This window comes from Grampus griseus (genome assembly GCF_964374135.1).
Source record: "Grampus griseus genome assembly, chromosome: 12".
Taxonomy (NCBI): domain Eukaryota; kingdom Metazoa; phylum Chordata; class Mammalia; order Artiodactyla; family Delphinidae; genus Grampus; species Grampus griseus.
This window is the reverse complement of record NC_139006.1, coordinates 73,941,053-73,957,064: the sequence shown is the minus strand read 5'-3', so window position 1 is coordinate 73,957,064 and position 16,012 is coordinate 73,941,053. Positions and strand designations below refer to the sequence as shown.

The 16,012-nt window shown below is 43.5% G+C and overlaps 1 protein-coding gene across 1 annotated transcript; it reads right to left on the bottom strand.

The window, feature by feature from the left end:
* Positions 1 to 13,836: 13,836 nt before the first annotated feature.
* LOC309831224 (60S ribosome subunit biogenesis protein NIP7 homolog) lies at positions 13,837 to 14,719 on the bottom strand. Its single transcript, XM_082668247.1, has one exon. It carries the CDS (start codon positions 14,712 to 14,714, stop codon positions 14,172 to 14,174), a length of 543 nt encoding a protein of 180 aa, XP_082524373.1. The 5' UTR covers positions 14,715 to 14,719; the 3' UTR covers positions 13,837 to 14,171.
* Positions 14,720 to 16,012: the final 1,293 nt, after the last annotated feature.

Here is a 16,012-nt window from a genome sequence, read left to right as displayed (position 1 = left end):
CCTTCACAGGATTGTTATGAGAATTAAATGAGTTCATACAAATTCCGGGGGTGTAATAAGTCCTATGTAACTGTTTATTAAATAAAATAAACTGGTTAAAGCATCATGCAATCTTTAAAAAACTAGGTGACTTAGATGGGGTAGATACGGTTATTCTCATTTTATAGGTAGAAAAGGTGAGACCTGATGAGGTTGTGACTTGTTCAAGTTCACAGGGACAGAGAACGGCCACGGCTCTTAGTTTAGTGCTTTTTCCACTCAGTAGTTGGCAACTTTTCATCTGTATGAAAATTAAAATTAATGAGCCACGTATATGTTAAAGCTGTTACTATATAAAAACAAGCGCATATAGCCAGCGTGAAAGTCATTTGTCAAGGGCTGTCTCCAATGCTGTTTAGTCCAGTGGTTCTTTGGCCTTTCCAGTGGGCATCCAAAGTGTGTGATCATACAGAGGTGGCCACAGTCCCTTTTGTCCCTTTAAGGGTTTTGGGGTCAAATAGTCATTTGGACTCAGCCTAGGGCAGCAACAAACATTTCCCATTGAATCCAGAAGGAGAGAAATCATTACGATAACTTTGACCATAATGATTTTTACATGTCCCTCAATACCTTGCGGGTAATTTTCAATTTAGCATTAAGTCACCAGTACTGAGTACAAAAGGCACCATGCTATGCTTTGTACCTACTTTAAATCCTTTGGAAGCCATGCAAGGAAGGAGTGAAAAATCACACAGTAAACAATGCTTTGAAATGGGATACCTCTGATGGTTTCCAGCCCTTCAAGAGTGAACTCAGTTGAAAACTGGCTTCTGTGGGACTTCCCTGGGACTGTCTAATTGGATAACACAGAGCTGCTCTGTAGACTTAACACTATTTTAAGTTGATTTTGCAGGAGGGGCACAATCCCACTGCAAACGTTTCAGGATCTGTGGTCTGCAGTCAGTTGCTCCCAAGAGAGTGGTGATGTTGTTACTAGGCAGGGGTGGGGCGTGGGCATTTGCCGGACCACGAGCTAGTGCTTTTCGAGTGAGAACACAAGTTTCTGATCTCATCATATTGTCTGATCTATCTACCCAGGAGCCCCCTTCACCCCAGAGTCTGTAATCGGTAAGAGCTCTTACACTTTCTGAAGAAACATGCCATGCCATCTCAAGGAGAACACTGTTGGTCCATTTCAAAGGGTAGGTTAAAAAGATGGGCGAATTGTGTTTCATCTTTGCTGCCGTCAGAATAAGATACAATGGCTGAAGTTTGAAGAACAAGCTGTCTCCACTAGAGAGGAGAAAAGCCTTTCTCAGACCGGAAACTCATTCTGCTCCCCGCTCCCCGCTCCCCTCCCAAGGCTGCTATCTTCCTCTCTTTAATTGAAACCTCTTGTGTTTCAATTTCAGCCCATTTGGTGTCCTTTACTAACCTCTGCAACGATGAAAACACAGGATGCTTTCACTTTTCATTGTGACTTCAGATATTTTGAGAAATGCTGCTTCCCCACCTCTTCCTCTCATTTCTTTATAAAAAGGATATTTTCTGATAAAAATAACACATGCTTATAGTAGAAAACTTGGAAAATGCAGAAACGTAAATTATGATATATATCTTTACAAACACATATTATACACACTGGTATGTAAACTCCCCACCCCGCACTTCTCCTGTCAATATGGCTTTCCCAAGCGTCAGTCAGATTGAGGACCCCAAGGGCAGGTGCAGGGGTGGTCCTGAGGCCACAATGGATCATCAGAATCCATCTTACATACCCACCCACCCCAAGACACACCCACATCCTACAAGTAATATCAATTTACTGCAAATAGAACTGGCCCTTCCCTAGGCCACGTACCCCTGGAATATCCCACAGAGGGCTTCGACTCAGGCCGGTCACAGGTGTGGTTAGTGCAGGCAGATGACTACCTGATGCTTTAAGAAACCTGAAGGAGGTCTTTCTGCCCTCAATTCAATTTCTCCATAATTCTAGAGTTTCTTTACTTTTATACGACTTGATATTCTAGCAAAGGAGATCAAGCCCTTTAAATGAGCCAGAAAATGGCTTTCACGCTCCTAGAGGGTATTCAGAAACACATGCGACAGTTTCTGTTGTCACAGTGATCTCCTTATTGCCTCGATATCAACTACTGTATAATTTATTTTTAAGATTATTTCAGGGCTGCAGAAAAAATAGTACATTGCTCGTTTTCTCTAGATCAGTTTCCTCATCATTTCCACCTGTGGGATCTGTCTATCAAAGATCCCTGTCTACCTGAACTTACCAAAGTATGAACATGTACTGATGATTACTAAAGCATGGAGGAAACTTCATCTGAATGCAATATTGCCAAAATGAGAAAGGGCTACATGTTGCAGACATTCACAAAACAACAGTTACATAAGGTATTTCATCGATACATCGTACTACAAAATTTAGTCCAGCCTTAACACGTGTTCTTAGGCACGATAAACATATCTAATGTGGTCTTCCTACTATTCATTTTGAATTTCTGGATCCAAGACTATTTCTTTAGGACAAAGAGAAGAGCCCATTCCAGGAAAAATGATATTCGAAGTACATGCATACAATGCACTAAAATAATGTAAAGTCTTCATTAGCTTATATGATTAATACACATTTAATTGACAATGAATACTGTAGCACTGAGGTGAAATAGCAAGTAATATGCAGATTCAGTGCGGCCAACACATCTTTAGTCAGACAGTGAAAGAAATGAAGCACAACTATTGACATTGGCTTTGGAATTCGAATTTTAGGACATTTTTATTTACTTAATACTATTTAAAATGGTGCTCTAATGTTTGTGGCGAAATCAATTTGCTTCTCATTTAAGTCCTTTCAAATTAAAAAAATCTATTTTATTTATTTATTTTTAATTATGCATTTTCTCTTCCAGTTTTATTGAAGTATAGTTGTCATACAGCACTATATAAGCTTAAGGGGTACAGCATAATGATGTGACTTACACCATGAAATTATTACCGCAATAAGCTTAGTGAACATCTATCATCTCATATAGACATAAAAAAAAAGATAAAAGTGTTTTTCCTTGTGATGAGAACTCAGGGTTTATGCTCTTAACAACTTTCATATATAACATGCAACAGTGTTAATTATATTAATCATCTTGTATATTACATCCCTAGTACTTACTTATCTTATAACTGGAAGTTCATACCTTTTGACCACATTCATCCAATTCCCCCTGCCCCCTCACCTCCGATCTCCTTTTCTATGAGTTTGTTTTTAAAGTATAATTCACCTACAACATTATGTTAGTTCCAGGGACATGACATAGTCATTCAATATTTCTATACATTACAAAATGGTCACCACGATAAGTCTAGTTACCATCTGTCACCATACAAAGATGTTACATTATTATTGACTATATTTCCCACACTGTACATTTCATACCAGTGATTCATTTATTTTGTAACTGGAAATTCGTACCTCTAAATTCCCCTCACAGTAGGGGAATTAATTTAAAATTCTATGATAAGCCTAGTACAAAATTCCAAAAAATTTTGAGAAGATACTCTGTATCAGAGAACAGTACCATTCTTTATGTTTTTGGCGGTAGAGAAAAAAACGAATATAAATCCATGTCAAACCGTACACATTGCCACCATGCGCTGGCATTTTGGCAAGGGAGCAATTTGGAGTTGAAGCTGGTGCTGTGACCTGCCCCTCTCTCTATCTTGAAGTCAACCACACTAGCAGATACAGTCTCTCAATTATTGAACATTTTTTGAGTGCCTGCTACTAGATTTGACCTGAACATCAAAGGTAAGTAAGACAAAGTCTCAGCCATCAGTGAACGTATCATGTCACGGGGGAAGGAAACATGAACAAGTATGAGAGTGTCAGAGACACTTAGCGGCAGGACATATCAGCAAGGATGGCACGCCGCAGGGAGGGGCCTAAGAGGCGGGTGGGTGAACAGGCTGGAAGGAGGACGGCGAGGACGAGTCAGAAATAATACAAGAGAAAAGGCACGAACTAGTTCCTGCTCGCAGCTGGACCTGTGGGTCAGAAGGGCATCGTGGATGAGTAAATATTCAACTGCCTGGGGCATCCGGGGAAAATGCCAGTGGAGACTCAGCTACTGCGTTTCTCCATCCTTTATCAGCGCACAGAACAAGTGCAGCTGAGAAAAGAGAGCGCTGACTGAGCAGAGAATGATCCCAGCGCGAAGGCTGCGGAGCGGCAGGCACTGGGGTGAGTCGTTTAGTCCACGCGGGCCTTGGGGCCCAAACCCTTGGGGCTTTCGCTTAGCTGAGGTTGCCCGGAGCCCAGGGCCAGGTACTTGCACGAGAGGCTTAGTGACTGCCCGTCCGAGAGCAGTACACACGCCTTTATGAACGATCTCACACTTCTCCCTCCCTGTGGGTTCAGCTGCCTTTTGATCCACAAGTGGGAACAGATGAGGACTGTTTGCTTTTGGAGATGCCAGCGCAGGCACTGAAACGCTTTGTTGTGCTCCGGGTTTTCTGCCTTGTTCAGAAGCCCCCGGGGACAGATATGTTCCTCCAGTCCTGAGTTGCCGTAGTGTTCCTTAAAATGGGTGTTTTTACCGTGGTTAAAGGGCGTCCAGGCAGATTCTTCAGGACTATATTTCAGGCACATTTATACATCACGTTTGTAGGCGGTCCTGGAATCTAACTGCCCTGATACCATTCTTCCCAGGAGGAATGGGGTTGCGAGTTTCCAGTAGTCAACTTTAAAACCCAGCCTTTAAGAGTATAGCGCATGGGGCTTCCCTCGTGGCGCAGTGGTTGAGAGCCCGCCTGACGATGCAGGGGACACGGGTTCGTGCCCCGGTCCGGGCAGATCCCATATGCCGCGGAGCGGCTGGGTCCGTGAGCCATGGCCGCTGAGCCTGCGCGTCCGGAGCCTGTGCTCCGCAACGGGAGAGGCCACAACAGTGAGAGGCCCGCATACCGCAAACAAAAAGAAAGAGTACAACTCATTTCTCTCCAGGGTCTTGTTTTGTTTGAGTTCAGGAGAAAGTGCAGATGGAGAAAAACAGCTGGACTTCGGGCAGTCATTGTGTTTACACTGTGTGCTCTGTGCCTAGCCAGAAGCCTGGGCAGGGCAGGCACTTGGTAAAAATGTGTGGAATGAATACATTGTAATCATTAAGAGCTAGAGAGGAAAACTTCCCAGTGGTAAGTATTTATGTCTCATCTATTTTGCTATATATCGTTCAGAATACTGTTTCTAACACTAAAAATGATTTTAATGTTTTAAGCACAGTGCTATTGTATTAAATTTTATTATGGAAAAAATAAGTACAAAAGTAAATGGCTAAGTGAGTTGAGCTTTCTGAGTTAAACACACCTACAGGGAACACTTTTTTTCATATTCTTTTCCATTATGGTTTACCACAGGATATGGAATATAGTTCCCTGTGCTATACAGTAGGACCTTGTTGTTTATCCATTCTATACATAATAGTTGGCATCTGCTAACCCCAATCTCCCAATCCATCCCTCCCCAACCTGCCTGCCCCCCTTGGCAACCACAGTGTGTTCTCTATGTCTGTGAGACTGTTTCTGTTTCTTAGATATGTTCATTCCTGTTGTATTTTAGATGCCTCATATAAGTGATATCCTATGGTATTTGTCTTTCTCTTTCTGACTTACTTCACTTAGTATGATCATCTCTAGGTCCATCCGTGTTGCTGCAAATGGCATTATTTCATTCCTTTTTTATGGCTGAATAGTATTCCCTTGTATATAGGTACTACATCTTCTTTACCCATTCATCCACCAATAGACACTTAGGTTGCTCCCATGTCTTTTTTTTTTTAAGCTATTTTTTAAAATTAATTAATTTAATTTTATTTTATTTACTTTTGGCTGCATTGGGTCTTCGTTGCTACACGCAGGCTTTCTCTAGTTGTGGCGAGCGGGGGCTACTCTTCATTGCAGTGCGTGGGCTTCTTATTGTGGTGGGTTCTCTTGTTGCAGAGCATAGACTCTAGGCTTGCAGGCTTCAGTAGTTGTGGTGCACGGGCTCAGTAGTTGTGGCACACTGGCTTAGTTGCTCCATGGCATGTGGAATCTTCCTGGACCAGGGCTGGAACCTGTGTCCCCTGCATTGGCAGGCGGATTCTTAACCACTGCGCCACCAGGGGAGCCCTGCTTCCATGTCTTGGCTATTGTAAATAGTGCTGCTGTGGATATAGGGGTGCATGCATCTTTTTGAATAAGAGCTTTCTCCGGATATATGCCCAGGAGTGGGATTGCTGGGTCATATGGCAACTCTATTTTTAGTTTTTTGAGGAACGTCCATACTGTTTTCCATAGGGGCTGCACCAATTTCCATTCCCACCAACAGTGTAGGAGGGGGAACTTTTTTTTTTTTAATGGAAAGGCTACAGAGGAAGCTGCAACAGTCAATGTGTGACCCCAAGAATTATTTGCACACCAAGTACTTAGAAAACAATAAGAAGATTCTCAAATCCCATTGTCAAATTGACAGAACAAACAGTAGGCGCTCTAGACTTAAAAAAAAAGTTAATGAACTATGACAGGGTGAATGAAAAAAGGAGATATTCACTGCATGTAGGGCAAGTGCCTATATGGCAAGAGACGCATGGGTTATGTTTCGAAGGGTCAGGGCCCCAAGGTGTTACCAGTCAGTGCTGCCGCTGGTATATGCGTCTCAGGGATGAAAGCTTTTCCTGTGATGTGCCCTTTGCTCTGGTATTGACACTCCTAATGGACCAGAGGGGGTTATATCTGTGCAGTACATGGAGAATAGCATCCTCCTTTGGGAAATTAAGTGGCAGTAAAACGTGTTCAAGGCGTGTTCAGAACCTAGGATGATGCATCTAACGTCTAGTTCCAGCGATAATTGCAGAAATAATTGCAAGAAGAAGGAAGGGAGAGAAGAGGGAGAGGAGGTGAGAGAAGGAGGGGAGAGAGGAGAGGAGAGAAGAAAGTGAAGTAGATGGAAGAGGTCAAATCCAAATCAGTGCTCTCATGTCTGAATCCTCATGGTTGCTAACAGCGCTGACCCACCCAGATTTTTCCTCCCCAGAAAAAACTCTGAAGTTTCCCCAGTGCTTTCTCTACCATCCAAACTTCCTCATTCTACCTTGTTTTCTGAGGTCCCGGAGTTTTCCCAACGCCCTAATAGGTGACTCACTCACCTGACAACTTATTGAGAAGAGATGTTAATGGCTGATCCTAGCAGAATGTCATTCTCTTCAGATCACATTTACATTTTAATTGAAACCTTAAATGCCTTAACCGAAAGGAAAAGAAATGGCTAAGGTGAGAATCTCAGGCACTGCGGGAAGGCCAGTGGGAAGGTCTTTGGGGCGAGGGTAATGCGCTTCCGTGGCTGTTCTGTTATCAGCTCATCACAGGGTGGCTGTCATCTACTTGGGTGAGAAGCCAGCTAATGCCTGTGTCGTCCAAAGTGGAGAGCTGTATATTCTTTTGAGGGTCCTCTAGGAACCCATGGTAGCTTCTGGGTTTGATTTTCTAAGATCAGCAAATCCAAATGTTTATCCAAAAAGTCTTCCTTTAAAATTTGAACTTGTTTTCTTCTGTTTATGGCTCAGTGAAGTGGGAAAACAAGTGGGCAAAACCCTTCTCATTAAGTATCCCTTTTATACATGTGAAGATGGTAATTAAGTATCATCCTCTCTGGGAAATAGAACCTCAATTTCTCTAGACTTCTCTTAATAAGAACCCACTTTGCACTGCTTTAGCACTATCATAACCTTTTCCTGGATTTGCTCCACTGTCTCACCTAATTTCTCAAATGCAAGCATTTGTGCTTATTTGCCATTTCATTGGGAAAACCAACAGCTGGTACAGCCCAGTCCACGGTCGGCAGAGCTGCTGTTTCCCCAGAGGCACTGTGAGTCACACCTCCTAAAATGTTTTAAATACAATAAAACTAAATCACGGTCTTTTTTTTGAGCCTCGCCAAAATCCTCTAGTATGAAGGCACAAAATCAGAGGAAGATGTCATGTTTAAATTGTCTTTATTTTGTACAGAGCACTTAACAGGCTATCTTGACCGTAATAGACGCTCATAAAAATGCTTGGTGCAGAAGAATGGCCGTTTCAGCCCAAACCATCTTTCTCACTCCGTATATTGCCCATGTCTTCCAACATTCATCTTTAGCCAACAGACAAAATGTGGACTCTAAGCAAATGCAATCTATGTCCACTGTTTACTCAGAGCTTAATTTTTGGTCACACTTTTGAGTTAGCTTTTTAAAGCACAAAGATTAAATGTTAGGGATGATTTTCTTGGATGAAAGCCAGTGTTCTTAGGGATGTCGGTTCCAGAGAAATTTGAGACTTTTATCTACTTGAGTAAAGCTTTTATCACCTCATCAGAGGGTGGCTGTCATCTACTCAGATGAGAAGGGTGTCTTCTTTTGAAGGTTCTCTAGAGATACAGAAACCACAGAAACTGTTTTGGGGATGGGGTGAAAAATTTAACAGAAATATAACAATGTCGTGTCATCAAAGTGAGGGTTTTAAGGATCATGATGTTAGATCTGCAGCCTCCTTGCTGAGGCCCTCATTCCCTCTGGGGGATGATTCAGGGGTCAAATTACTGCATATTTACGTAGAGACTCACTTCTGAGGGTAGCAGTTTCCCCCACTCTCTAACGGTGTTTATCACTCCTAAGCCTTACTCCTTTACCCCCTAATACTTCATTGTGTTCACTCTAAAAGCAAGATATTCTCGTACATATCCACAACACAAGAGCCAACTTCAGGAAATTGAATATTAATACCACAATGTTGTCCAGTCTCTAATCCACATTCCAATATTGTCCATCATCCCAATTAATGTCTTTTAGAGCATGCAGCCCAGGATCACGGCGTGCATTTCACTGTCATTTAGTCTCCTTTGTTCTGGAACAGTTTCCCAACCTCTCTTTGTCGATTAGGACATTGGTATTTTTAAGAACGCAGGCCACTTATTTTATAGACGATTCCTCCATTTGGTTATGTCAGGTGTTTCCTCAGAATTATATTCAAGTAGATTCTGAAGGCTCTTCCATGAAAAGTTAGAAATCATGGACTCTTCCAGCGGCTTCCCATCTCCTTTAGAGTGAAATTTATATACTTTATCAAACCCTACAAGGCCCTGCTTCTCCGCTACGGGCCCCTGGCTCTCTCTCTGCCTCGGGCCCTTTGCACTTGCTGTTACCACCTCCTGGTACACTCTTCCCCTGGATCTTTGGCTGTCTTGTTCCCTCACTTCATTCAGGTACGTTTAGCCACAAACTGAGTGATAATCTCAGATTCCAGTCCACACCTTCTTTCATTGTTTGGAGCTCCCTTCCTGCCAGACTTCTGAAAGCCTTCCTCTCCCTCTCTCCTCCCCCCAGAATGTACATGTAGTATGCAACTAACCTGGGGTCCCTTCAGTGTCATTTTATAGGTGGAGTTTGTATTTAGAGCACTATTAATTTAGGTGAGAGTGACATCTAGTGGACCCGTGATGACAGTCTTTGAGCTAAAATCTCTTGATTAGCCCCAAAGATCCAGGGAGGGGCACAACAACAACAAAACAACAAAAAAAAAACCCACCCTGGTTCCTAGATAGATTCCATTGTGAGATCTGGAGAACTCAGTGAGATTCCTGTTGACCTTTGATGAGTTAAAGATTTAGGTTTCTATTACGTGTGTTTTGGAGGAAGAATAGAGGACAGGTCTAATATGAGAAAAAGAGACTTTGGTATGTGAAACAACTTAAGCTGCTATTAATTCATTTTTTAAGAGGTTGATTTATCACCCAAAAGGTATGAACATGAAATTAGTGTATTCTGTCACCAAGTGGTGGTAATGATTCACTATTTGCGAACTAGTGTTCCAGCTGCTGAATTGTCCCAACCTCATTCATTCAATAATGTACTTTTCCCCCGGTGATTTAAAATACCACTTTTACTATATACTAAATTCCTTTGTGCTTTTGAGCAGCAGTCTGTTTTCGTTATCCATTCATGTTGATATACAGAGATGGGAAGATTTTAAAAGATGTTTTGTTTCTTCTCTCCAGGATGTGGTGGCTGTAGCCCCACCTTTCCCTCCCGCTCCTGCTGACTGCTCTGGTTTGTTTTTTGTAATAAGAATCCCCCTTGACATGTGCACTGTTTTCACTTTCTCTCCTTCCATTCCCTCCAGAGCTCTATCAGTCAGGCTTTTGTGCCCAACAGGTCACCAGAACTGTCCTAGTCAAGGTCACCAGTGATGCGGGTTCTAGTTTGCCCAGGATGGTCCTGGTTCTTACCTGTTGACCTGGCATAATTATGAATTGTGTTCCCTTTCACTCTCAAAGGTGTTCTGGTTCGAATGACAAATTATCACCTTCCTACCAATAACAACGAATACGATACACTCTACCCTGATTTACCCAAGTGGTTAACATATTCCCACATTGCCTGTATTATCTGTGCTTCCTCTGTATTTCCTAAGAGCGGGTATAGTCTCTTACGTAGCCACAGCACAGCGATTACTTTCATAAATTTCCCCTGAAGCAATACTTTTACCTAATGTACTGTCCCTGTTACAGGTTTGTCTGTTGGCCTAATAATATCCCATATAGCATCCCTTTCCCCCCACCCCTGTAAGCCCCGCCCCTGTGCCAAGTATAGGATCTAATCTAGGGCCAGGCTGTGTATTTACCTGTCATGTCTCTGGCTTCCTTTAACCTAGAACATGTCTTTGTCTTTTACAGCATTGACATTTTTGAAGAGTACAGTCTTCCCCTACCTTTTTATTCCAGAACATTCCACCTTTTCTGTGAATCACACTCTTTAATCACAGAGCTCCACTGCCTCACTGGGTGCTGAAGAGAAATTTATGGCCACATTTCCTCCTTAATTTTCCCAGAGAACTGGGTCCCAGGCTCCTGGCAGGAATCTGGGCAGTGGGGGGAGGGGGCAGTGAGGGAAGGCTGGGGTCTCCTGACACATTGGCTGCGGGCCCCGACCCTTTCCCCATCTATGCCCCATTGCTCTGTTCTAGAAAGCCCTTGGCTTGGCCACTGGCTGACCCCAAGTCTTGGGCAGAAGGTTGGATGTGGTGGGTTCTGCGGGGTGGAGGGGAGCCTTCTCCATGTCATGGGACCAGAAAAGGAATCATGGTGCCTGCTTAGCTGGCCTCGCCCAGTCTGATCTCCCTTCCTCCCTCCTGCCTTTCCCCTGCCACCCAAGCCCCTCCACTCACAATTGTCAGTTTTTCTCTCTTTCACCTAAAGTCATTCCAGGTGCCTCCAGGGACATGGTTACCATCTGTTGGGAAACATGGCTCTTTGGAGCTGCTGTTCCCTCTCTTCAAGGCCTCCATAAACTGCTGCTCTCCCAAGTCAGACTCAGAGGAATCTCGGACCAAATGCTATTTTCGCAACTGAACAAGAACTCCTTCATTCTCACACCAGGGCCCCCAAATATCTGTGCCTCATTCAGGTTAGAGAAAGACCTCCTCCAGCCAGCCTTCCCAGGGAGCCTGGGGGAGCTCTGATAAACGTAGCCTTTGACCATGAGCCCATGGTGCTGTACGTGGCCTCGCTGGAAGAAACCTTGGCAGGGGTCTCCTGCCGTGAACTGGTCCTGATGTGGCTCCCACTCAGCTTTGCTTGTTAGGGGCAAGGCTTATGGGGCCTGCTTCTGCTTCTCCCTATCAGACTGTCCCAAGGGAGTCCCCACCTGTACTCCTGGGCTATCCCCCCTACCCACACTTGCCTCCCACTGATTCTTTTCTGGCTTGACCCCTGACCTCCTCGATGAGCACTTGTTGATTCCCAACTCAACTGAGCCCACGGGGACCTCTGGACATCCGACCAACTTGCTCACTTCTTTTCTAAATATTAATTTACAAGAAGTTGACAAACCTAAAACCACTTCAACCTGGCAGGGAGAGGCCCCAGCCCTGCCCTGGCAAGTCCTTGCTCACTGGAGCCCTGACTCAGCAGAAGGTTGCACCATGGGAGATCTGGGAAGGACTGAAAGAAGATGCCAGGGTTCCCGGGAACACCCTCCCTTCTTCAGAATCCTAAGGCTCTTTGCCTTACACAGAGGCACGTGCTTTGGCTGTGCCTTCGTTCTACAGAACACTAGGCCTAGGGCTAAGGAAAACAGCACGTTTACACATCCAGAGGGTCTGTCCATCATGAACAAATGATTTACTGCTCACCATATGAAAACATGGACTTTCTCTTCTGAGAGTTTGAGAAAAATCAAAGGAAAAGTGAAATTAATGGATCAAAGAGAGCTTGGGCAACAAACTGAACAAAGACATTCGCTTTCCAAAAGCATGTTTAAACATTTTATCTAAAAAAATCTTCCCAAAGTTTATAAATAGCACCTATCTATCAGATCCAGCTTCAACCTTGGAGAAGTACTTCCAGCTTTATGACTGAGTTTGTGGGCCTGTGGCCAAACGGGTTTGGAGGGGAAACATTTTTTTTTTTTGCTTATTATTGCTTCCTTCTGAGGCCACACTATTTATCTGGGTCATGGGGTTACTCAATCAAATATTTATTGAATAACCAAACAACCATTGGAAAAATTCGATTTAGACCATATTGTATTTCCTATCTGCCTTACAGTCTCAAGGCGGTTGAGATCACTAATGCTTCTCTTTAGTTTTGGAGCTTAGAAAAGCATCCACTTGGTTAGAAAAGGAGGAATACATACAGAAGCAAATATGTTCCTATGACATTTGACAAATAAAGTATCCACACATTCAGTTGCCCCATTCCTGTATCTGTTTATGAATGTTTCTCTCCATTTTAGCTGTTTTCTCTGTACTATGTTGACTGTGCCAATGACATCCACTTGAAACTGGGAATTAAATTTTGGTCTCCTTAATTTACTGTAGGAACAGGTCCCTAGAGACTATAAGTCCAACATAAATAGTGTGTGTGTTGGGAGAAGAGGATATACACGCCTATTTCTACTAAATGGGTGTGGAGAGAATCCCTAGGGCTATTTACCAATCTTTCTGCTTCTCCGCTTTCTGGGGACATGGAAAGATTTCACTTCTCTGCCCACTTGAAGTTAGGGTTGGCCATCTGAGGAGCCAATGAAATGTGATCAGAAATGAAAGGTCCCACTTTGGGGTGGATGCACCCTTTTCCATGTTCCTTTCCATCTTGCGTGGCAACCGGTCACGTTTCAGTTGGTAGAGATTCCACCAGCATGGGTCCAAGGGTGAGGACAATATAAAGAAGTATCCCCCCACTGACCTGAGATGGACATGTAGCAGGAGAGGAAAATAAGAATTTACTCTAGGCCACTGAAATATCAGGGTTGTTTCCATGTCGGGGAACAGAAGGTTTCCATGTGCCCCTGTGACAGGCCCCAGACTTTATGAGGACAGACACTTCTTTGGTCAGGACCTCGCCCTGTGTATATCTTCATCTAGCTATTGGTTCGTATCCTTTTTTTTTTTTTTTTTTAACTCTTACCATTTATTCAACACTCTCATTTGCCAGGCACTGTGCTAGATGCTTTACGATCACGATTTCCACTTCTAAAAACTATTCTTAGGAAGACAGCTAGGCTGCTTTTTCAAACAGAAGGAAATGAAGCTTATTAAAGTTTAATGACTCATCTAAGGCCATACAGCTGGTAGATGTGAGAACTGGTGTTTGAATCCAAGTTTTTTTCCACACTACACAGCACCTACCGTAAAGAAAATCGGCAGAATAAACTGCTCTTACTGTTTTATCCAAATTTCATTTGTAAAATTCCACACACGACCTACTGTTCTAATGGCAATATCTATCTTTCATAGTATTAATAAATAAGAAAATTCATTACGTTCTTATCATGTGTTTGGAAAACAGTGTTATCACAGATAACAATACGCTATTCTTGTCCTCAGTTCCAACAATTTAGAACCTGTTACTCAAAACAAGAAGCCCTCTGATTCAAATATAAAACACAGCATTCTAGTTAGTCATAATCACAAAGATCCAAAACCCCGTTTTTGAGCCATTTCTGCATAATAAGAATCCAGCCTGCATTTGTCCATAATAGAATATTAAACTAAGAAGTCCCTGAAGAGGTCACAGTGTTGACAAAATTCAACATGATGGTGGAGCCTACACAGACACAGGAAACAAAGCTAGGCCCTTCCACACAGCCACAAGTCCTCGCGATGATTTCGTTTTAAGTCAATGTCTCTTCATGCCGCACATATTCCCCAATGTCTGCTTGATGAAATACCACAATCGCCATGGGGTCTACTTTCCTGCAGTCTTGTGTAGACTTTGCTGCCACCCCAAAACCCAAAGGGATGTCTGCCATGGAGTACACCACAACTCCCTGGTACTGAGAAGTATTTTCAGTGATTCGACCAAGTCCAGATTTCAGCACATGGTTCCCATACAGGAAGGATTGCTCTGCTCCAGGTTTTATCCACACTTTATACTTGGCATACGGTGCTAAGTAATCCAGAGCCGTGATGTGCAACCGAAACTTGTGGGTCTTCGTGAATTTTCCGAAGAACGTCCCCAGCGACACCAGCTTGTCACCGGAGATGCTGGCGGCCAACTTCAAAATCTTCTCACTCACGTAGTACACCCGGTCATTGTGCAGCCTGAAACAGTAGGTGCCGTCGGGCCTGTCGACCAGCAGCTGCAGATTCTCCCCGATGTATTTTGCTATCTTCTCAAACATTACTCGCGTCTCCTCTTCAGTCAGAGGCCGCATTTTCCCGCTGGGTTGGAACGCCGGATCCTCGTTGGTTCGTATCCTTTAATGTCCTTTTATAATAAATCGGTAATCTAGTGAGAAAATGGTTTTCCTGAGTTTTGTGAGCTGTCCTAGCAAATTAATGGAATCCAAGGAGGGGGTCATGGGAACCTCTGATTTGTAGCCAGTCCGTCAGAAGGCCAGGTGATAACCTGGATTTGGGGGTGGTATTTTGAGTTGGAGGGGGTAGCTGGGACCTCCAGTTTGTAGCCGGTACCTCAGAAGCATGGGTAACAGCCTACACTAGTGTCTGAAGTGGAGGGCAGTCTTGTGGAACCAAGCCCTTTCCCTGTGGAATCTGATTCTATCTTTGAGTAGATGGTGTCAGAATTGAGTTGAATTCTCAGACACCCCATTGTCATCTGAGAATTGCTTGTTGGTGTGGGGAAGCTTCCGCACACACAGGTCTGAATGCAGTTGAGAACCCTTTTACAACATTACAAGAAAGAGGCGAGCTCAAAAAGAAATGGGCTCATTTTCAAGCAGGAAGGAACAAAATAAAGTTAAGGGATTTAAAAGGCTAAAAGAAGGCTCAGTCCTAAATAGCAAATGATAAAATGAAGAAAACTTAAAGCAGCAGAGGGACAAATTAAAACTCAACCTTATATCAAAGGACAAATGAAGGGTGTGTATGATCATCACACTTGATGCTAAAACCTGTTAATGAATTAAGCCGTCTCTGAGTAAAATTCCCATTAATGGTGTGTCCAAAAAATCCTTTCGCTTGCACAAAATGGCTCAAGAAAAAGAGATGAAGCTTGCGTGTGACTCTCTGTGAGGTCTGATGGCTTCAGGGAATAGAAATTAAACCGATAAAAAGAGGCATAGGAGCAAGAAAGCAAAGAAATACAATAAATAAGAGACAGGTCTGAAAAAAACTATAGCTATCGGCATATGGAGCTGACTGGAAGAAAATGAGACAGGCTGGGACCTGGGACCCTTTGCTGCAGTGCTGCAGTGCTTGCACCTGGACACAAAAGATAGAGAAACTATAAGGAACTAAAAATAACGAATTGCATGCCTGCGCAGTTGGGACAAATTCTGGACAATGAGATACAAAGAGACCAAAAAGCCCAACTGCCACTTCTGAAGAGCTAGGAGCAAAAGCAGGGGATGGGGAACAAAAGCAGGGTACCACCCCACCCATGCCTCCTGCACACCACCTAAGGGGTGAGCAAACCTACTAAGCTACCCCTGCAGCCCGACACCTGGACACAACCGTACCCTCACCCCCACATAAGGAATCAGCTTGCCCC

Excerpts from the sequence above, each read along its gene's own strand:
- LOC309831224 (XM_082668247.1), bottom strand. The coding sequence starts at position 14,714 with ATGCGGCCTCTGACTGAAGAGGAGACGCGAGTAATGTTTGAGAAGATA.